General features: G+C 47.1%; 1 protein-coding gene across 1 annotated transcript in view; it reads left to right on the top strand.

Annotated features, from left to right (window-relative positions):
* LOC135527707 (arginine-glutamic acid dipeptide repeats protein-like) overlaps positions 1–24001 on the top strand; it is a 259138-nt gene that overhangs the window by 44718 nt on the left and 190419 nt on the right. Inside the window, 1 exon segment of the mRNA XM_064956220.1 lies at positions 10735–11248. Within this exon segment, the coding sequence (XP_064812292.1) occupies positions 10879–11248 (370 nt within the window). The 5' untranslated portion in view covers positions 10735–10878.

The raw sequence follows: 24001 nt of genomic DNA, 5'->3' as shown, positions 1-24001 counted from the left end.
GTTTTCAGACACACCTTACATGACCGCTGCCTCTCCTTTGAAAATGCTGGAGGGATGTACGTCAAATTAATTATAATTCCCTTTTTCTAGAGGCTAAAGATACTAGCAAGTACTTTAGATTAGCCACTCATAGTAGTAATAGTATTGTTGGAGTAGTAGTAGTCGTAGTAGTATCGTCGGGAGTAGTACTGGCTGGTTGTCTGTCTGCTAGGATAGCCTTGTGACTCCAGTAGTAGTAGTAGTAGTAGTAGTAGTAGTAGTATCGTCGGGAGTAGTACTGGCTGGTTGTGTGTCTGCTAGGCTAGCCTTTTGACTCCAGTAGTAGTAGTAGTAGTATCATCGGAGTAGTACTGGCTGGTTGTGTGTCTGCTAGGCTAGCCTTTTGACTCCAGTAGTAGTAGTAGTAGTAGTATCGTCGGAGTAGTACTGGCTGGTTGTGTGTCTGCTAGGCTAGCCTTTTGACTCCATTAGTAGTAGTAGTAGTAGTATCGTCGGGAGTAGTACTGGCTGGTTGTGTGTCTGCTAGGCTAGCCTTGTGACTCCAGTAGTAGTAGTAGTATCGTCGGAGTAGTACTGGCTGGTTGTGTGTCTGCTAGGCTAGCCTTGTGACTCCAGTAGTAGTAGTAGTAGTAGTAGTATCGTCGGAGTAGTACTGGCTGGTTGTGTGTCTGCTAGGCTAGCCTTGTGACTCCAGTAGTAGTAGTAGTATCGTCGGGAGTAGTACTTGCTGGTTGTGTGTCTGCTAGGCTAGCCTTGTGACTCCAGTAGTAGTAGTAGTAGTATCGTCGGAGTAGTACTGGCTGGTTGTGTGTCTGCTAGGCTAGCCTTGTGACTCCAGTAGTAGTAGTAGTATCGTCGGGACTAGTACTGATTGTGTGTCTGCTAGGCTAGCCTTGTGACTCCAGTAGTAGTAGTAGTATCGTCGGAGTAGTACTGGCTGGTTGTGTGTCTGCTAGGCTAGCCTTGTGACTCCATTAGAGTAATGTGACTGGTGAAAAAGAAAAAGATATATTAAAAGGAGATTAAAAGACTTGTTCTCTGATGAAACCTAAAGTAGACTCGTGATAGCATTAGGGCTACATCCCAAATGCCTCACCTATTCCTCTATGTAGTGTAGTTTATAACGACTAGGGTGCCGTTTCATACGCCAGCCCGCTCTACCATCCCTCGTCAATGACACCCAGGGAGAAGTTGGTCCAACAGTCCGCTCTGCGATAACACTGCTCTACCCTCGTCAATGACACCCAGGGGGAAGTCGGTCCAACAGCCCGCTCTGCGAAAACACTGCTCTACCCTCCCTCGTCAATGACACCCAGGGGGAAGTCGGTCCAACAGCCCGCTCTGCGATAACACTGCTCTACCCTCCCTCGTCAATGACACCCAGGGAGAAGTTGGTCCAACAGTCCGCTCTGCGATTACACTGCTCTACCCTCGTCAATGACACCCAGGGGGAAGTCGGTCCAACAGCCCGCTCTGCGATAACACTGCTCTACCCTCGTCAATGACACCCAGGGGGAAGGCGGTCCAACAGTCCGCTCTGAGATAACACTGCTCTACCCTCCCTCGTCAATGACACCCAGGGGGAAGTCGGTCCAACAGCCCGCTCTGCGATAACACTGCTCTACCCTCCCTCGTCAATGACACCCAGGGAGAAGTCGGTCCAACAGCCCGCTCTGCGATAACACTGCTTTCGAGAGCAGCTCGTTTAGAGGGGGATCATGGGTAGAGGAGCTTTGAACACAACCCCGCCCTTTTTCTCTTCAGGAGTCGGGGCTTGATCGAGGTGGACCGGAGTCCTTCAAGGGGTTTCCTATTGCGTTGAGAAATAATATCTTAGTTTGAGTTAATTTTTTGTTGTTGTTGCAGGCTACTGTCTTGTTGTGCTGTGGGAGAAATGGTTTCCTCCATCACAGCAACTCGCTACACTGGCGTATGTTAAATGTGTATGTTATTGTTTGAAGGCCTCTAACCTATCGTTGCCACGGTACTGCCGTTACCTCTTGAACTAACTCCAAAATGGAGGCTAATAATAGGACGGACTTCTTAGCACGTTGCTCTCGATTCCCTGAGGGAAATAGGTTGTTGCTTGTCAGGTCGGGGAATTCAAGGAACAAGCGGAGTAGACGTGTGTGTGTGTGTGTGTGTTCGTTTTGTGTGTGTCCTACACCCTGCTTCCTGTGCTGTTGTTGTTGGACTGGAGGTTGCATATCACATGACATCAGAGTAGATTACACTAAGTCATATATTGAAACTGACACAAGCTGCCTAATCTCAACATCATCATGCTTAATGCTACACAAAATGGCCTCTGAGGATCTAGGGTGCCCCCCCCCCCCCCACATAATGTTAACAACTAGCACCCTATGCCCATGACAGTGCACTACTTTTGATGAGAGGTCTATGGGCTTGGGTCATAAGTAGGGCACTATATAGGGAAATATGGTGTCGTTTTGGACGAATTGGCTGTATTCATTCACGCTACTATTGCTCTACTACTGATCTGTATTCACGGGACTGTTTCATTCTGAAATCCTTCTGCAACTAAATCCCTCAAATCCTTGCCAGTCATTATTTATTTTTTTGGTTTGATCAGAGAACGATGAAGTGGTAGTCATTCCCAGCTTCAGCTAACATATTTAGGCTAATCTCTCAGAACACGCTGTCATGTTATTGGCTCAGTACTGCTGTTCGTTTTAGGCTACATAAAAATATATATTTTTTTTGTGTGTGTGTGTGTATTGTTAAATAAGTTTTTATAAATAAAATAATTTGCAACCATGTCATAATGACTAAATGTGATTAAACTACTAACAGCTTTGTCCTTCCAGATAGTCACTAGTCAAGTTAAAACCTGACTGCCAATTATGGGATGTTTATCCTGTGCCAGGTTTGGATTAAACCATGGCGACGGCGTTGGGAGATTAATGTGTGAGTGAGTAATGGGGGAGTGATTAGAATGAATAAACCATCATGAAGCCTTAAAAGCCGAGAGGAGGAGGAGGGCCTGTGAGTTTGTGTGTGTGAGCGTGTGCTTTTTAAGTGTGTGTGTGGCAGTGTTTAGTAATAGAAACCTGCTGTGTGTGTGGGGGGGATGATGTGCTAACGGCTAATAGAGCCATAACATTGAGGTTACTAGGAGGATGTCCCAGAAGGCACCTTATTCCCTATATATAGGGCACTAATTTAGACCAGGGCCCAAATACGGTACAGTATGAAGCTCGGCAGATACTGATTCTCCAATAGAAATCTCCGATCTTTGCAGGCGACGTTAACTGATTTCCCCCCCCCCCCCCCTAAACTCTGTGGTTTCAGAGGTGTCATCGAAACATGTTCTAAAGATGGACTGGGTTGTATTTTATTGAAGAGCTACTGGCTGCCTGGCTGGTTATGTGTCTGCTAGGCTGGCCTTGTGACTCCATTAGAGTAATGTGACTGGTGAAGTAGCTACTGTTATCTCAGGCCCTGAAGGCCACCTTCTCTTTCTCTCTCCTTCCCTCCTATTGCTTTTTCCCTCCATTATTTTTTGTTTGTTTGTTCTGCCGGGAGGATCGTGGTGATTGATTGTGGAATTGTTTCCAGCCTCACCTGCCCCTTCACACCCTCACAGTACTATTCTCTCAGAGTATTCAGTCACCTAGGCAACCGTTTATGTCAGGCACACTGAGAGTCTGCTGGGGTTTTCTCACTACGGACCGTCAATACATTACCTTATAACACTTCGTTATTATAGAACACGCTACATTATAACACTTCGTTATTATGGAACACGCTACATTATAACACTTCGTTATTATAGAACACGCTACATTATAACACTTCGTTATTATAGAACACGCTACATTATAACACTTCGTTATTATAGAACACGCTACATTATAACACTTCGTTATTATAGAACACGCTACATTATAACACTTCATTATTACAGAACACGCTACATTATAACACTTCGTTATTATAGAACACGCTACATTATAACACTTCGTTATTATAGAACACGCTACATTATAACACTTCGTTATTATAGAACACGCTACATTATAACACTTCGTTATTATAGAACACGCTACATTATAACACTTCGTTATTATAGAACACGCTACATTATAACACTTCGTTATTATAGAACACGCTACATTATAACACTTCGTTATTATAGAACACGCTACATTATAACACTTTGTTATTATACAACACGCTACATTATAACACTTCGTTATTATAGAACACGCTACATTATAACACTTCGTTATTATAGAACACGCTACATTATAACACTTCGTTATTATAGAACACGCTACATTATAACACTTCGTTATTATAGAACACGCTACATTATAACACTTCGTTATTATAGAACACGCTACATTATAACACTTCGTTATTATAGAACACGCTACATTATAACACTTCGTTATTATAGAACACGCTACATTATAACACTTCGTTATTATAGAACACGCTACATTATAACACTTCGTTATTATAGAACACGCTACATTATAACACTTCGTTATTATACAACACGCTACATTATAACACTTCGTTATTATACAACACGCTACATTATAACACTTCGTTATTATAGAACACGCTACATTATAACACTTCGTTATTATAGAACACGCTACATTATAACACTTCGTTATTATAGAACACGCTACATTATAACACTTCGTTATTACAGAACACGCTACATTATAAGACTTCATTATTACAGAACACGCTACATTATAACACTTCATTATTACAGAACACGCTACATTATAACACATTCTACATCGGGGCGGCAGGAAGCCTAGTGGTTAGAGAGCGTTGGGCCAGTAACCGAAAGGTTGCTAGATCGAATCCCTGAGCTGACAAGGTCAAAATCTGTCGTTCTTTCCCTGAACAAGGCAGTTAACCCACTGTTCCCCGGTAGGCCGTCATTGTAAGTAAGAATTTGTTCTTAACTGACTTGCCTGGTCAAAGTTCATTATTATAGAACATTCTACATTACAGTTAATTATTGTAGAACATATTACAGTTCATTAAATATAGCATATTACATTACAGTTCATTATTGTAGTTCCTGTTTTTCCCCCACTAATTCAGTTTGGTAATTTATGAGAATTTATCTCATTTTGGAGAACATTACTGGGGGGGGAAATGTGCTTTTTTGTTGGTGTTTTTTTTTTGCTCAGAAAACACAGGCCTTTTACTCAAGACAGAAACCAAACATTTGCAAATGTTTAAAATCCCTGTTTCAGATGAAGGGTTTTATTCAACTGATCCGAATAGTGCAGCCGAGCCTACGTGGCGTTTCTGTGGTTCGGTGTCTGTAGCACCTGTGGTGCGTCTCCCAGAGCAGAGCTGGGATTAGGTCTTAGAGCCTCAGTATCCCAGCATAGTTCCGGTCCCTCACACCTCCAGGACAGACCTGTGGTACAGGGTGAGAAATGGATTTTGGCCCGTGTACTGTGTGTGTCTCTGTATATAAGGTGCGTGTGTGTGTGTGTGTGTATATAAGGTGTTTGTGTCTCTACGGCCCAGCGGTCGTCGTGGTAACTCATCATTAGGTGATTAATAGTAGCTGTGGCGACTGCTGGGCTGTAATCAACCCTGGTGTTTGTGTTGAAGCTGAAAACAAGAGCAGCTGCCCTGTCAGTTGGTGTACAACAAACACTCACACACACACACACACACACACACACACACACACACTCCAGATAACAAGCTGCGGTCATGTCGAGGAAGAGTCGTACTCTTGTCAACCATGTCACTGTATTCTGTCAAAAGCCACTCCTCTCATCCTCTAGTTTCTCTCCTTCATCTTTCCTGTAAACGCACTGCATGAGCTATTTCTAGGTGATCTCAGGGGGACTGTAGTAACTATTTCTAGGTGATCTCAGGGGTCTGTAGTAACTATTTCTAGGTGTTCTCAGGGTCTGTAATAACTATTTCTAGGTGATCTCAGGGTCTGTAATAACTATTTCTATGTGATCTCAGGGGGACTGTAGTAACTATTTCTAGGTGATCTCAGGGTCTGTAGTAACTATTTCTAGGTGATCTCAGGGGACTGTAGTAACTATTTCTAGGTGATCTCAGGGTCTGTAATAACTATTTCTAGGTGATCTCAGGGGGACTAATGATAACTATTTCTAGGTGATCTTTAGTGGTAAATAGCAAACAGGGGCCAGTAAGAGAACTACCTGGTGTGTGTGCGTGTTAGTGCATTGCAGGCATACTGCTATTAGGGTTCTGTGCTGTACGGCTGTGTCTGAAATGGTTCTCTATTCTATATAGTGAGTAGAGCAGATCTATGAGACCCCTCATACCTGTGGAACACCTGTGGTAGGAAGGTTTAATGATGATGTTGACGAGAACCTTAGCTGTAGCAGTCAGCGAGAATCACAGGTTTTCTCACTACCATAACAGGTGAAATCATAGCATGAGTCCCAATTACCACACTATTCCCTATAAAGTGCAGTAGTCTATGGGCCTGGGTCAAAAAGTAGTGCACTATATGGGGGGGTCTTTTCCTCTACTGGTTCACAGCAGTGGATTGGTCAGGCCGCGTTCTCTCCTACAGCTGCCGTTTCACATTAAAGATAGAATCCTTAAAGACATGCTCCACAACATTGGCCGACTACTAAGAATTTTTTAAATTTATTTTTTAAAACTTCCCGCGCCCGTTGCTTACATTATCCATAGACAAACATTGGCAGTAGAATGGCCTTAGTGAAGAGTTCAGTGACTTTCAACGTGGAACCAACCGTCGTAGGATGCCACCTTTCCAACAAGTCAGTTCGGCAAATATTTCTGCCCTGCTCTAGAGCTGCTCCGGTCAACTGTAAGTGCTGTTATTGTGAAGTGGAAACGTCTAGGAGCAACAACGGCTCAGCCATGAAGTGGTAGGCCACACAAGCTCACAGAAAGGAACCGGCGAGTGCTGAAGCGAGGACATTTGTCTTTTCTCGGTTGCAACACCCACTACCGAGTTCCAAACGGCCTCTGGAAGCAACGTCAGCACAAGAACTTTGTCGGGAGCTTCATGAAATGGTTTTCCACGGCCGAGCAGCAACATACAAGCCTAAGATCACCATGCAATGCCAAGCGTCGGCTGGAGTGGTATAAAGCTCGCCGCCATTGGAGCAGTGGAAACCGGAACTCGTTCTCCGGAGTGATGAATCATGCTTGCCCATCTGGGGTTGACGGATGCCAGGAGAACGCTATCCTGCCCCAATGCTTAGTCCCAACTGTAAAGTTTGGTGGATGAGGAATAGTGGTCTGGGATCACACATCCAGAACCAGAGAGAGCAATGGTGATGTGCAGGTTGACTCATAAACTCCTGGTGTTTATATTGGGTTAAAAAAACACATTAAAAGAATATCCATAAATGTATAATTCTTGTTCAATTTATATCTATATTCTACATTGAGGTTTTTCTTTCGTTATGTTTAGGCTATCTGGTATTAATGCCTAACTTTATGCTCACCAAATAGCCTACAAAAATAACCCTTAATCACCAAACGCTTTTGTGAACGGACAGAGCCATTTTATGTCTATTCACTGAGATGAGAAGGACAACGTCGGAGTTTAATTCAATATGAGAAAATCTGCGAAATGGAGAGTTGAAAATAGAGAAAAAAGAGAAGGGAGGGCCAGAAAAGTTATGTATCTGGAAAGATGTGGTGAAATGGTGAAACAGGGTGATAGCAGTGCCTATGTTATGCGTGGCGAGTGTGGCGCTATACAAATTCGACAGTCACAAGACGGGAATTTCAAGTAGTCTTATGGGACGTCAAGGGAATTGTCGACAAGTGTTCAGATGGGTCAAATGGAAACTGAAATCTGGACACAGACTATAAACTCCATCTGCATTTTTGAATGTGCAGTTAGGGACCCACCGTCTGTAGAGTTGCTGCCCCGATGCATCGTAAAAGCTGATGGTATTCCAACCACAAAATATGTATCTTATCAGAAACACATTGGGTCGTTTTCACAGCTTTCTATTTCCTCATAACTGGTCAAACTGATGTCATTTAGACATTTTGCCCAGAATTTTTTTTCTTCCCGCAAATGTTTTAATTTGAAGTTATTGCATTTTCTCCCCGGTCCCTAAACGTCTTTGCTCCACAAAACAAGCAGACATGACAGAGAACCGTACCAATGTCAACTAGATTGAAGCATTCATTCTATAATTTATGACATTATTCTGGTGAGTAAGAGTTTATTTAGTCTTCTAGGTTAACGTATAATGACAGAATAGAACAGAACATGCAACGTAGTCTGTCATTTTCCGAGACCGATTTTGGCTCGTGAGCACTACTTACAGGCCTACTGGCTAAAACGTATACATGAATACAGGACTATCCCTTTAATTGAAACCATAACAAAGCAGAACCCCACCCCTGTTTTGGTAAACAGCTGAGGGATGGGCCTGGAGAAATGTAACTGCTCTCAAATTCATAGTGTTGTAACCTTTTTATTTAACTAGGCAAGTCCGTTAAGAACAAATTCTTAATTACAATGACGGCCTACCGGGGAACAGGGGGTTAACTGCCTTGTTCAGGGGCAGAACGACAGATTTTTACTTTTTGTCAACTCTGGGGATTCGATGAAGCAACCTTTCGGTTACTGGCCCAACGGTAGGCAGAGCTATGGATACAATGACTGACCATTCATGATATCAACATTATAGTTTTAGCAATTGTTTTGAGGATATACTATGTTAACATTCACATTGTTTACAAACAGTAGAGTAAAACAAGCTTAAATTGTGTTCTGATGGGGTGGTAAGACAGTTGAACTAAGCTCACGAGGCATTTACAAGTTGTATTATTCAATAATCAATTAATTATTTATCATTCATGTAGTACAAAAATGGATGTAGCATTCTAGCTTCAAAGACATGTTCCGGGGAACTTTTATCAACTAGTATTTTTTTTAAATGTATTTATTTAATTAGTTTACTCCGGCTTTGTACAGGATGAGTCATTATGTAGTGCATCATCTATGAGCAGAATGACTGTTTTACCTCAACTAGCCCAGGATGAGTCATTATGTAGTACATCATCTATGAGCAGAATGGCTGTTTTACCTCAACTAGCCCAGGATGAGTCATTATGTAGTACATCATCTATGAGCAGAATGGCTGTTTTACCTCAACTAGCCCAGGATGAGTCATTATGTAGTACATAATCTATGAGCAGAATGGCTGTTTTTACCTCAACTAGCCCAGGATGAGTCATTATGTAGTGCATCATCTATGAGCAGAATGACTGTTTTACCTCAACTAGCCCAGGATGAGTCATTATGTAGTACATCATCTATGAGCAGAATGGCTGTTTTACCTCAACTAGCCCAGGATGAGTCATTATGTAGTACATAATCTATGAGCAGAATGGCTGTTTTACCTCAACTAGCCCAGGATGAGTCATTATGTAGTACATCATCTATGAGCAGAATGGCTGTTTTACCTCAACTAGCCCAGGATGAGTCATTATGTAGTACATCATCTATGAGCAGAATGACTGTTTTACCTCAACCAGGATTCCCTAGTTTGAGAGTGACTTTCTGGAAGCGTTTTTTTCCCACACGTGGGCCAACACCGTCGCTGCAGCCCCTTGCCATTTGAGTAACCGCTAGCAAGATGCACACACAGCCGAATGAGCAATATCGCGGTGCGCATATGGGACATGATACGTAATTGTCCGGGACCACTTTTGGCTTCTGAGAGCAAATTTTAGAACAAGTGACTAAATCCAAAAAATATATAAAAGTATCGGAGAATCTCTTAGACATGACTAGGAGACAACAGAAGATTAGCGACATGACTAGGAGACAACAGCAGATTAGCGACATGACTAGGAGACAGGAGCAGATTAGCGACACGACTAGGAGACAACAGCAGATTAGCGACACGACTAGGAGACAGGAGCAAATTAGCGACATGACTAGGAGACAGGAGCAGATTAGCGACACGACTAGGAGACAGGAGCAGATTAGCGACATGACTAGGAGACAACAGCAGATTAGCAACACGACTAGGAGACAACAGCAGATTAGCGACATGACTAGGAGACAGGAGCAGATTAGCGACATTACTAGGAGACAGGAGCAGATTAGCGACATGACTAAGAGACAACAGCAGATTAGCGACATGACTAGGAGATAACAGCAGATTAGCGACATGACTAGGAGACAGGAGCAGATTAGCGACATGACTAGGAGACAGGAGCAGATTAGCAACACCACGTGACTAGGAGACAGCAGCAGTAGTCAGCCCAGACAGAGACTAGAAGCATACCTAACCAAATAGACTGCAGGCATGGCTGGAGACAAACTGAGCCAGTCTCAGCACTAGACCTCGTTTCAAATGCTATTTGAAATCGTTTCAAATGGGCTACTTAAACGGTGCTTCATTGAGCTTGTTTGGCGCGATGGATCCAATAGATTTCAAAAAGTGTCTGAACCAAGGTCAGCCCAGCAGAGGCCTCTAGACTGTGGGCCCTGTAGCAGCTCCTCCCCTGCTACTCGTCTGTCAGGGAAGAGCCCAGCAGTATGCTGCACATGGAAAGCCCGTGGAACTATTGTGTGTGTTCCAAATGGCGCCCTATTCCCTATACAGTGCACTACTTTTGACCAGAGCCCAGCTCATGACAGAAAGGCGATCTTGTCATGTTGAATTATTACCGTGTCCATTAACGGCCCCTTTTTCCTGTCTCTCTTCCCTTCTTCTTTCTTCACAGCTTTTCTGGAACACTGGGGCTGTTGGTGTGGCTGAATTTTCCCTGGATTTGATTGGTCAATTCAGAAGACTGAAGCCCAGGCTGACAGTCTACCTTTCACGGAGGCCCAGCCGTGAGAGGACTGAGGAAGGCACGTGGCGAATCATGACCGCGGACAAAGACAAGCCAGACAGAGAGAAGGACAGGGACAGAGACCGAGACAGGGAGAGGGACAGAGAGAGGGACAGAGACCGGGACAAGAGGGACAAAGCGTCCAGGGAGAGCGAGAGCTCACGACCGCGCCGCAGCTGCACGTTGGAGGGCGGAGCTAAGAACTACGCCGAGAGCGAGGACGAGGATAACGAGAACAGGGGAGGGGCCGGGGCAGTAGGCGGGATCAACATGGGGATGGGGGAGGAGTCAGGGAAGAAGGGAAAGAAGAAGATGATCAAGAAGAAGTCGAGGTATGAACGGATGGAGAACGGAGAGATCACTTCCTTCATTACTGAAGACGACGTTGTTTACAGACCTGGCGGTAAGTCAAATTCTTGTTACGCTATTAAGTTATAAAGTCTCTTCGTCTGTTTGGCAACGTATGTCATCGTGTAGTGTTTGCTTTTCTCCTGAAAGAAGCCTCAGTCCCAAGAGATACAGCCTAGGCCTGTAGACAAGTACGACGCTACATTGAATAATACAACTTTATTGTTCAATGCGAATTGTGAATATGTATTTACATTGCTTTTATTTTCCATTTGTCTAATTGGTAGCAGACAAGTTTGAGACACTTCCAGAGACAAAAATGTGACATTATTTCCTCTTTGATGGTAGGTCGTCTCCCCCCTCTTTAATATCTTTGTTTTCTGATACGTTCTAATACCTTTATTTAACCAGGCAAGTTAGTTAAGAACAAATTCTTGTTTTCAATGACGGCCTAGGAACACTGGGTTAACTGCCTTGTTCAGGGGCAGAAGGAAAGATTTGTACCTTGTCAGCTCGGGGGTTTGAACTTGCAACCTTCCGGGTTACTAGTCCAACGCTCTAACCACTAGGCTACCCTTATACCCAGGGTTATACCCAGGGTTATATATACCCAGGGTTATATATACCCAGGGTTATATATACCCAGGGTTATATATACCCAGGGTTATATATACCCAGGGTTATATATACCCAGGGTTGGGCTTCGGATCAATGAATTAGCCAGCTAACTTTTATAAACAAACAGAAATTACCATTGATTATCTGGTTTGTTAGGAAATCTAAACTAAGATGTGTTTCTGGTTGTTTGTTCAATCAGACATATTAAGATATATTAATTAATATATTAATTATTAAGATATAAACATATTTAAGATTATCTTTCAAAAATATTGCCATGTTATTTTTGGCCGGTATATCGATACTTTGACTCCAAGTATTGTTTTTTGTTGTTGTTGCCAGGTAGCGTTAGCTTTCTCTAGTTGGCTGTTCCTGGAAGATGTTACACATCGATATTTGACTGGAAGTTGTACCTGCTCCAAAACCTCCGGTAGTTTCCATCCTATAGCTTTGTTCTCCATCTTCATTTTGAAATAGTGAGCCAAAGTGTTTTCGCCACTTCTCTTTCCATGTCTGATCAAAACTCATTTTCTCTCGTCTCTCTGCAGCAGACGTGTAATGAGCAATAGGCTTTTGAACATAAAATCGCAATATAGAATCGTGAGAATCTCAATACATATTATCACCATACTTAAGTGCTGATACGATATCATATTGTGAGTTTCCCTGGCAGTTCCCAGTCATTATTGATTAGGATATTGAGCATATTGATCCAGAGTGGAGCCGCGGTCTAAGACACTACAGAGACGCCCTGGTTCGATTCCAGGCTGTAGCACAGCCGGCCGTGATTGGGAGCCCCATAGGGCAGCGTATAATTGCCCCAGCGTCGTCCGGGTTACGGTTTGGCCGGGAGTTGGCCGTCATTGTAAATAAGAATTTGTTCTTAACTGACTTGCCTAGTTAAATAAAGGTTAAATGTAAAATAGAATGAAAAATATTGAAGTCTGCCTGTTCTGCTGTATGGGATAGTATGTTTTTCCAAGAACGATATTGAGTTGTTCTGTAGTATAGTATCTTTAGAGGGAGACTAAGTAGGAAACGTCTCAAATACCATCCTATGTCTTTATATAGTGCATTACTTGACCAGTGCCCCGGTCAAAAGTTGTCCACTATGTAGGGAGTAGGGCACTATTTGATACACAGTCATAACCTTTTCCCCGGCAGTAAACACGACCTCTTCTTCACCTGCTGTTTCTAAATTGGTTGAACACCAAACTGAGGGGGGAAATGTCCAAACTCTGCTGTCTGTACTGAGGAAGGGAGGGAGGGAGGGGAGCGAGCGGGGGAGGGAGGGCGCGGGGGAGGGAGGGCGCGAGGGAGGGAGGGATGAAGGAGGGGGGGGGACGCCTGCAGTTTTCTCTCTGTTACAGTAGAATCTGGCTCAGCTAGTCTGCCCCCGTCATCATATCTTTAATTTATCAAGCTGGAAGGAAAAGGTCAAGTAGCTTCACTGTGGTCGCTGCCATTAGTTATTTAACATGAACACATACATTATTGCAGCCCATGCGTTATTATTTCCCCTTTAAGAGATGTAACGTGGCTGTCGAACGCCCCCCCAGCCGCCCCTTGGTAATAATCCTGTTCACACCATTATCTTTCTGTTAGTATCAGTACGTCCTTGAAAAAGCCATGGCCTTGTCCACCAGAGAGAGGCCTTGTTCCTGACAGGGAACCTTAACACACACGACATTGAACCTTAATATACACACACACACGACATTGAACCTTAATATACACACACACACACGACATTGAACCTTAATATACACACACACAACATTGAACCTTAATATACACACACACACGACATTGAACCTTAATATACACACACACGACATTGAACCTTAATATACACACACACACACGACATTGAACCTTAATATACACACACACAACATTGAACCTTAATATACACACACACACGACATTGAACCTTAATATACACACACACACGACATTGAACCTTAATATACACACACACGACATTGAACCTTAATATACACACACACGACATTGAACCTTAAAACACACACACACGACATTGAACCTTAAAACACACACACAACATTGAACCTTAATATACACACACACGACATTGAACCTTAAAACATACACACACACACACGACATTGAACCTTAAAACATACACACACACACGACATTGAACCTTAAAACATACACACACACACGACATTGAACCTTAAAAGATACATACCTCTTCCTCTCTGGTGGCATAGAAGGAGCGAAAGAGACAACATGAGACCAAGGAGCCAGAATAAAAACCGATTCTTGCGATACAGGCATTTGGAATATCGCACAATAACATACATTTGAATGAATTGGGGATATGGCCCTTCCCTAACACAGAGTACGTCCTCATCTGGCCCTGCCCTAACATAGAGTACGTCCTCATCTGGCCCTGCCCTAACACAGAGTACGTCCTCATCTGGCCCTGCCCTAACACAGAGTACGTCCTCATCTGGCCCTGCCCTAACACAGAGTACGTCCTCATCTGGCCCTGCCCTAACACAGAGTACGTCCTCATCTGGCCCTGCCCTAACACAGAGTACGTCCTCATCTGGCCCTGCCCTAACACAGAGTACGTCCTCATCTGGCCCTGCCCTAACACAGAGTACGTCCTCATTTGGCTCTGCCCTAACACAGAGTACGTCCTCATTTGGCTCTGCCCTAACACAGAGTACGTCCTCATTTGGCTCTGCCCTAACACAGAGTACGTCCTCATCTGGCCCTGCCCTAACACAGAGTACGTCCTCATCTGGCTCTGCCCTAACACAGGGTACGTCCTCATCTGGCCCTGCCCTAACACAGAGTACGTCCTCATCTGGCCCTGCCCTAACACAGAGTACGTCCTCATCTGGCCCTGCCCTTACACAGAGTACGTCCTCATCTGGCCCTGCCCTAACACAGAGTACGTCCTCATCTGGCCCTGCCCTAACACAGAGTACGTCCTCATCTGGCCCTGCCCTAACACAGAGTACGTCCTCATCTGGCCTTGCCCTAACACAGAGTACGTCCTCATCTGGCCCTGCCCTAACACAGAGTACGTCCTCATCTGGCTCTGCCCTAACACAGAGTACGTCCTCATATGGCCCTGCCCTAACACGGCCCTGCCCTAACACAGAGTACGTCCTCATCTGGCCCAGCCCTAACACAGAGTACGTCCTCATATGGCCCAGCCCTAACACGGCCCTGCCCTAACACAGAGTACGTCCTCATCTGGCTCTGCCCTAACACAGAGTACGTCCTCATATGGCCCTGCCCTAACACGGCCCTGCCCTAACACAGAGTACGTCCTCATCTGGCCCAGCCCTAACACAGAGTACGTCCTCATATGGCCCAGCCCTAACACGGCCCTGCCCTAACACAGAGTACGTTCTCATCTGGCCCTGCCCTAACACAGAGTACGTCCTCATCTGGCCCTGCCCTAACACAGAGTACGTCCTCATATGGCCCTGCCCTAACACAGAGTACGTTCTCATCTGGCCCAGCCCTAACACGGCCCTGCCCTAACACAGAGTACGTCCTCATCTGGCCCTGCCCTAACACAGAGTACGTCCTCATCTGGCTCTGCCCTAACACAGAGTACGTCCTCATATGGCCCTGCCCTAACACGGCCCTGCCCTAACACAGAGTACGTCCTCATCTGGCCCAGCCCTAACACAGAGTACGTCCTCATATGGCCCAGCCCTAACACGGCCCTGCCCTAACACAGAGTACGTCCTCATCTGGCTCTGCCCTAACACAGAGTACGTCCTCATATGGCCCTGCCCTAACACGGCCCTGCCCTAACACAGAGTACGTCCTCATCTGGCCCAGCCCTAACACAGAGTACGTCCTCATATGGCCCAGCCCTAACACGGCCCTGCCCTAACACAGAGTACGTTCTCATCTGGCCCTGCCCTAACACAGAGTACGTCCTCATCTGGCCCTGCCCTAACACAGAGTACGTCCTCATATGGCCCTGCCCTAACACAGAGTACGTTCTCATCTGGCCCAGCCCTAACACGGCCCTGCCCTAACACAGAGTACGTCCTCATCTGGCCCTGCCCTAACACAGAGTACGTCCTCATATGGCCCTGCCCTAACACGGCCCTGCCCTAACACAGAGTACGTCCTCATCTGGCCCAGCCCTAACACAGAGTACGTCCTCATATGGCCCAGCCCTAACACGGCCCTGCCCTAACACAGAGTACGTCCTCATCTGGCTCTGCCCTAACACAGAGTACGTCCTCATATGGCCCTGCCCTAACACGGCCCTGCCCTAACACAGAGTACGTCCTCATCTGGCCCAGCCCTAACACAGAGTACGTCCTCATATGGCCCAGCCCTAACACGGCCCTGCCCTAACACAGAGTACGTTCTCATCTGGCCCTGCCCTAACACAGAGTACGTCCTCATCTGGCCCTGCCCTAACACAGAGTACGTCCTCATATGGCCCTGCCCTAACACAGAGTACGTTCTCATCTGGCCCAGCCCTAACACGGCCCTGCCCTAACACAGAGTACGTCCTCATCTGGCCCTGCCCTAACACAGAGTACGTTCTCATCTGGCCCAGCCCTAACACGGCCCTGCCCTAACACAGAGTACGTCCTCATCTGGCCCAGCCCTAACACAGAGTACGTTCTCATCTGGCACAGCCCTAACACGGCCCTGCCCTAACACAGAGTACGTTCTCATCTGGCACAGCCCTAACACGGCCCTGCCCTAACACAGAGTACGTCCTCATCTGGCCCTGCCCTAACACAGAGTACGTTCTCATCTGGCCCTGCCCTAACACGGCCCTGCCCTAACACAGAGTACGTTCTCATCTGGCCCTGCCCTAACACGGCCCTGCCCTAACACAGAGTACGTCCTCATCTGGCCCAGCCCTAACACAGAGTACGTTCTCATCTGGCCCTGCCCTAACACGGCCCTGCCCTAACACAGAGTACGTCCTCATCTGGCCCAGCCCTAACACAGAGTACGTCCTCATCTGGCCCAGCCCTAACACAGAGTACGTTCTCATCTGGCCCTGCCCTAACACGGCCCTGCCCTAACACAGAGTACGTCCTCATCTGGCCCTGCCCTAACACAGAGTACGTTCTCATCTGGCCCTGCCCTAACACGGCCCTGCCCTAACACAGAGTACGTTCTCATCTGGCCCTGCCCTAACACGGCCCTGCCCTAACACAGAGTACGTCCTCATCTGGCCCAGCCCTAACACAGAGTACGTTCTCATCTGGCCCTGCCCTAACACGGCCCTGCCCTAACACAGAGTACGTCCTCATCTGGCCCAGCCCTAACACAGAGTACGTCCTCATCTGGCCCAGCCCTAACACAGAGTACGTTCTCATCTGGCCCTGCCCTAACACGGCCCTGCCCTAACACAGAGTACGTCCTCATCTGGCCCTGCCCTAACACAGAGTACGTTCTCATCTGGCCCAGCCCTAACACGGCCCTGCCCTAACACAGAGTACGTCCTCATCTGGCCCAGCCCTAACACAGAGTACGTCCTCATCTGGCCCAGCCCTAACACAGAGTACGTTCTCATCTGGCCCTGCCCTAACACGGCCCTGCCCTAACACAGAGTACGTCCTCATCTGGCCCTGCCCTAACACAGAGTACGTTCTCATCTGGCCCTGCCCTAACACGGCCCTGCCCTAACACAGAGTACGTTCTCATCTGGCCCTGCCCTAACACGGCCCTGCCCTAACACAGAGTACGTCCTCATCTGGCCCAGCCCTAACACAGAGTACGTCCTCATCTGGCCCAGCCCTAACACAGAGTACGTTCTCATCTGGCCCTGCCCTAACACGGCCCTGCCCTAACACAGAGTACGTCCTCATCTGGCCCTGCCCTAACACAGAGTACGTTCTCATCTGGCCCTGCCCTAACACGGCCCTGCCCTAACACAGAGTACGTCCTCATCTGGCCCTGCCCTAACACAGAGTACGTTCTCATCTGGCCCTGCCCTAACACGGCCCTGCCCTAACACAGAGTACGTTCTCATCTGGCCCAGCCCTAACACGGCCCTGCCCTAACACAGAGTACGTCCCCCTGTCTGTCTCGTCTGTCTGTTCAGCCGTGTGATCCCTGAAAGATGGGAGCATCTCTTTCCGCAGTAAGGCTTAGTGTGCATTGAATGGATGGGGATTGGAGACAAGGAGCTGACGGGATGATGTGTTCTCCAGTCTGACGGAAGGGTGGAAAGGGGAGGCTGTTTGTATGGCAGGTAGCTGAGGAGGACAGGAAGTCACACACACACACACCCTCCCCACTGGGCGGCGAGCTGTGCGATCGATCGGGGCTTTGAGTAGCTCTTCTCCAGCCAGCCTCCCTGCAGCTCTGAAGGATATTGTCTATACACACTCCAGCTGATACACACACACACACACACACACACACACACACACACACACACACACACAGTACCGCTCTGCTATAGGTGATCAATAGGAGACATCCTGAAACACACACACACACACACACACACACACACACACACACACACACACACACACACACACACACATCACCTTTGTCCTCAGTCTTTGCAGGCTAAGCAAACATCTCCACTGTAATAAGGAGCCCTACTGTTGCAGTGTCTCTGTCTGCTCAACTAGCTAATGGAAACTACCCGCCTTCCGTCTCTCCTCTCCAACATGGCCGCCTTCCGTCTCTCCTCTCCAACATGGCCGCCTTCCGTCTCTCCTCTCCAACATGGCCGTCTCTCCTCTCCAACATGGCCGTCTCTCCTCTCCAACATGGCCGTCTCTCCTCTCCAACATGGCCGTCTCTCCTCTCCAACATGGCCGTCTCTCCTCTCCAACATGGCCGCCTCTCCTCTCCAACATGGCCGCCTCTCCTCTCCAACATGGCCGTCTCTCCTCTCCAACATGGCCGTCTCTCCTCTCCAACATGGCCGTCTCTCCTCTCCAACATGGCCGTCTCTCCTCTCCAACATGGCCGTCTCTCCTCTCCAACATGGCCGTCTCTCCTCTCCAACATGGCCGTCTCTCCTCTCCAACATGGCCGCCTCCTGTGAATAAACGAGACAGTTAAAGCGTCTTAAGGGAGGCGGTGAAAGGTTTTCATTATGAGGATGTAGGCGTACACTTGTTCGTACAGAGACCTCAGGTTCGGTCCGCACTGTGAACCCACATGAATACGTTAAACAATTTTTTTTGCAAAAATGAAACAAAAGTGCTATCTATGCCTGTTGAATAAATCTGAGCTGAAAAAACTACAATATTTCAGGCTGTTCTGTTAAAACAGCTACAGCTACAGCCTATCACACGTTGAAATACGATTCTAATTCTTAATTGGCGCATTTCAAACAGTTCTTTAATGAGGTGCAGCCGGGAACTAGTTCTGTCCAATGGCGAGTGGTGGGGTCCATATTTTGTATTTTATTTAACTAGGCGAGTAGGTTGAGAACAAATTCTTATTTATAATGACGGCCTACCAGGATAAACCAGGATAATTATTTGTTTAAATTTCCAGTTTGGTAACATTTAGGCTTCCCAGTAGATGACAACGGAGACGGACAGAGAGAGTATGTCTCCATTGCTCAACCAGAATTGCCTATGGAGCTGCCGAACACCTCAACTATGTTCTCGCCGCATTTACGGCGACATCACCCCGGAATTACTGCCACACCAAGAGGGAAACGCACAACAACTAGAGAGGGGTTTACTACAGATAGATGGACCTACAGGGCTGCTAGAGAGGGGATTACTACAGATAGATGGACCTCCAGGGCTGCTAGAGAGGGGTTTACTACAGATAGATGGACCTCCAGGGCTGCTAGAGAGGGTTTACTACAGATGGATGGACCTCCAGGGCTGCTAGAGAGGGGTTTACTACAGATAGATGGACCTACAGGGCTGCTAGAGAGGGGTTCACTACAGATAGATGGACCTCCAGAGCTGCTAGAGAGGGGTTCACTACAGATAGATGGACCTCCAGGGCTGCTAAAGAGGGGTTCACTACAGATGGATGGACCTCCAGGGCTGCTAGAGAGGGGTTTACTACAGATAGATGGACCTACAGGGCTGCTAGAGAGGGGTTCACTACAGATGGATGGACCTCCAGGGCTGCTAGAGAGGGGTTTACTACAGATAGATGGACCTACAGGGCTGCTAGAGAGGGGTTTACTACAGATGGATGGACATACAGGGGTTTACTACAGATAGATGGACCTACAGGGCTGCTAGAGAGGGGTTTACTACAGATGGATGGACATACAGGGGTTTACTACAGATCAATGGACCTACAGGGCTGCTAGAGAGGGGTTCACTACAGATGGATGGACATACAGGGGTTTACTACAGATAGATGGACCTACAGGGCTGCTAGAGAGGGGTTTACTACAGATGGATGGACATACAGGGGTTTACTACAGATCAATGGACCTACAGGGCTGCTAGAGAGGGGTTCACTACAGATAGATGGACCTACAGGGCTGCTAGAGAAGGGTTAACTACAGATGGATGGACCTCCAGGGCTGCTGGAGAGGGGTTAACTACAGATATATGGACCTACAGGGCTGCTAGAGAGGTAGATGGACCTACAGGGCTGCTAGAGAGGGGTTTACTACAGATGGATGGACATACAGGGGTTTACTACAGATAGATGGACCTACAGGGCTGCTAGAGAGGGGTTTACTACAGATGGATGGACATACAGGGGTTTACTACAGATCAATGGACCTACAGGGCTGCTAGAGAGGGGTTAACTACAGATAGATGGACCTCCAGGGCTGCTAGAGAGCTACAGTGACGGCCCCCTCACATTACCCAGGAGTGAGACATTACAAATACTGTGCTACGGACACGCCCCCTTTGAAGAGTCACAACTAAACTGTGCATATTTTTCTCTTTGTAAAATCATAATAGCACAGACCTGTACCATAATTACATATTGATTTCACACACATTATTGCACTTTATTTTTTAACGTTGTTGTTGAGTAATCATGTTTTTATTTTTTTTCATTTAAGAAAATCCAAAGTGTGTTTTTAGTTCTCATCAGTCATTTTGACTCCTCAGTAGTCTACAGCTATGGTTGAGGGGGAGGGGCTTGTAACATCAGTAGTCTACAGCTATGGTTGAGGGGGAGGGGCTTGTAACATCAGTAGTCTACAGCTGTGGTTGAGGGGGAGGGGCTTGTAACATCAGTAGTCTACTCTATGGTTGAGGGGGAGGGGCTTGTAACATCAGTAGTCTACAGCTGTGGTTGAGGGGGAGGGGCTTGTAACATCAGTAGTCTACAGCTGTGGTTGAGGGGGAGGGGCTTGTAACATCAGTAGTCTACTCTATGGTTGAGGGGGAGGGGCTTGTAACATCAGTAGTCTACAGCTATGGTTGAGGGGGGGGGCTTGTAACATCAGTAGTCTACAGCTATGGTTGGGGGGAGGTGCTTGTAACATCAGTAGTCTACAGCTATGGTTGAGGGGGAGGGGCTTGTAACATCAGTAGTCTACAGCTATGGTTCAGAGGGGGAGGGGCTTGTAACATCAGTAGTCTACAGCTTTGGTTCAGAGGGGGAGGGGCTTGTAACATCAGTAGTCTACAGCTTTGGTTCAGAGGGGGAGGGGCTTGTAACATCAGTAGTCTACAGCTTTGGTTCAGAGGGGGAGGGGCTTGTAACATCAGTAGTCTACAGCTATGGTTGAGGGGGAGGGGCTTGTAACATCAGTAGTCTACAGCTATGGTTCAGAGGGGGAGGGGCTTGTAACATCAGTAGTCTACAGCTATGGTTCAGAGGGGGAGGGGCTTGTAACATCAGTAGTCTACAGCTATGGTTCAGAGGGGAGGGGCTTGTAACATCAGTAGTCTACAGCTATGGTTCAGAGGGGGAGGGGCTTGTAACATCAGTAGTCTACAGCTATGGTTGGGGGGAGGGGCTTGTAACATCAGTAGTCTACAGCTATGGTTGGGGGGAGGGGCTTGTAACATCAGTAGTCTACAGCTATGGTTCAGAGGGGGAGGGGCTTGTAACATCAGTAGTCTACAGCTATGGCTGGGGGGGAGGGGCTTGTAACATCAGTAGTCTACAGCTATGGTTCAGAGGGGGAGGGGCTTGTAACATCAGTAGTCTACAGCTATGGTTGGGGGAGGGGCTTGTAACATCAGTAGTCTACAGCTATGGTTCAGAGGGGGAGGGGCTTGTAACATCAGTAGTCTACAGCTATGGTTCAGAGGGGGAGGGGCTTGTAACAACAGTCGTCTACAGCTATGGTTGGGGGGAGGGGCTTGTAACATCAGTAGTCTACAGCTATGGTTCAGAGGGGGAGGGGCTTGTAACATCAGTAGTCTACAGCTATGGTTGGGGGGGAGGGGCTTGTAACATCAGTAGTCTACAGCTATGGTTCAGAGGGGGAGGTGCTTGTAACATCAGTAGTCTACAGCTATGGTTTGGGGGAGGGGCTTGTAACATCAGTAGTCTACAGCTATGGTTGGGGGAGGGGCTTGTAACATCAGTAGTCTACAGCTATGGTTGGGGGAGGTGCTTGTAACATCAGTAGTCTACAGCTATGGTTGGGGGGAGGGGCTTGTAACATCAGTAGTCTACAGCTATGGTTCAGAGGGGGAGGGGCTTGTAACATCAGTAGTCTACAGCTATGGTTCAGAGAGGGAGGGGCTTGTAACAACAGTCGTCTACAGCTATGGTTGGGGGGAGGGGCTTGTAACATCAGTAGTCTACAGCTATGGTTCAGAGGGGGAGGGGCTTGTAACATCAGTAGTCTACAGCTATGGTTGGGGGGGAGGGGCTTGTAACATCAGTAGTCTACAGCTATGGTTCAGAGGGGGAGGTGCTTGTAACATCAGTAGTCTACAGCTATGGTTGGGGGGAGGGGCTTGTAACATCAGTAGTCTACAGCTATGGTTGGGGGGAGGGGCTTGTAACATCAGTAGTCTACAGCTATGGTTGGGGGGAGGTGCTTGTAACATCAGTAGTCTACAGCTATGGTTGGGGGGAGGGGCTTGTAACAATAGTAGTCTACAGCTATGGTTCAGAGGGGGAGGGGCTTGTAACATCAGTAGTCTACAGCTATGGTTCAGAGGGGGAGGGGCTTGTAACATCAGTAGTCTACAGCTATGGTTCAGAGGGGGAGGGGCTTGTAACATCAGTAGTCTACAGCTATGGTTCAGAGGGGGAGGGGCTTGTAACATCAGTAGTCTACAGCTATGGTTGGGGGGAGGGGCTTGTAACATCAGTAGTCTACAGCTATGGTTGAGGGGAACAGGTGTCCTACACTGATAAAAAGGTCAGCTGACAGGCAGACATTGGAACACACTGGCTTTGCATAGGCGCTTTATTGCGTTGTTTTTGTTGTGGGACCGTGGGGGGGGGAATGCCCAGAATAAAGGTAAAATAACATTATTTACCGGTTTCCATGCTTTTAAAATAACGGTCCTCTTCCGGGGAACAGTATAAAATCACTTTTGTTCTGGTTCCAGTTTTCGGTTGTGTTCCCTGAACCGGTCCAACCCCTGAGGCCAATAGCAATAGCTTTTAATACTACCATATAAGTATCTTGACATTATCGTTTAGAACCGGCAATCTGTTTTCATTGATCACATTTTGGACCAGAATGAGTCTCTCACTCACTCCACTCACTCACTCACTCACTCTCTCACTCTCACTCTCTCACTCTCTCACTCTCACTCTCTCACTCCACTCACTCCACTCCTCTCACTCTCTCACTCTCACTCACTCACTCACCACCACCACCACCACCACCACCACCACCACCACTCACCACCACCACCACTCCACTCACTCACCACCACCACCACCACTCACCACTCCACTCACCACTCACCACCACCACCACCACCACCACCACCACCACCACTCACTCACTCCTCTCTCACTCACTCCTCTCTCACTCACTCCTCTCTCACTCACTCCTCTCTCACTCACTCCTCACTCACTCACTCACTCACTCACTCACTCTCTCACTCTCTCACTCACTCCACTCACTCACTCACTCACTCACTCACTCACTCACTCACTCGCATTACGCTAGCATTACGCTAGCATTACGCTAGCGGGCCCTTATGGAAAGCACTGCAGAGAGCAATGAGGTGAGTCATCTCATGTGAGGTAGCTTTATCTCCCAGAGCTTACACAGATCTGATCTGACACAACCTGATCTCATTTACTGACACCCGCTGATGAT

This window comes from Oncorhynchus masou, chromosome 33 (assembly GCF_036934945.1).
Source record: "Oncorhynchus masou masou isolate Uvic2021 chromosome 33, UVic_Omas_1.1, whole genome shotgun sequence".
Taxonomy (NCBI): Eukaryota; Metazoa; Chordata; class Actinopteri; order Salmoniformes; family Salmonidae; genus Oncorhynchus; species Oncorhynchus masou.
The sequence above is the reverse complement of the archived record's forward strand: the minus strand, read 5'-3'. Positions and strand labels throughout refer to the sequence as shown.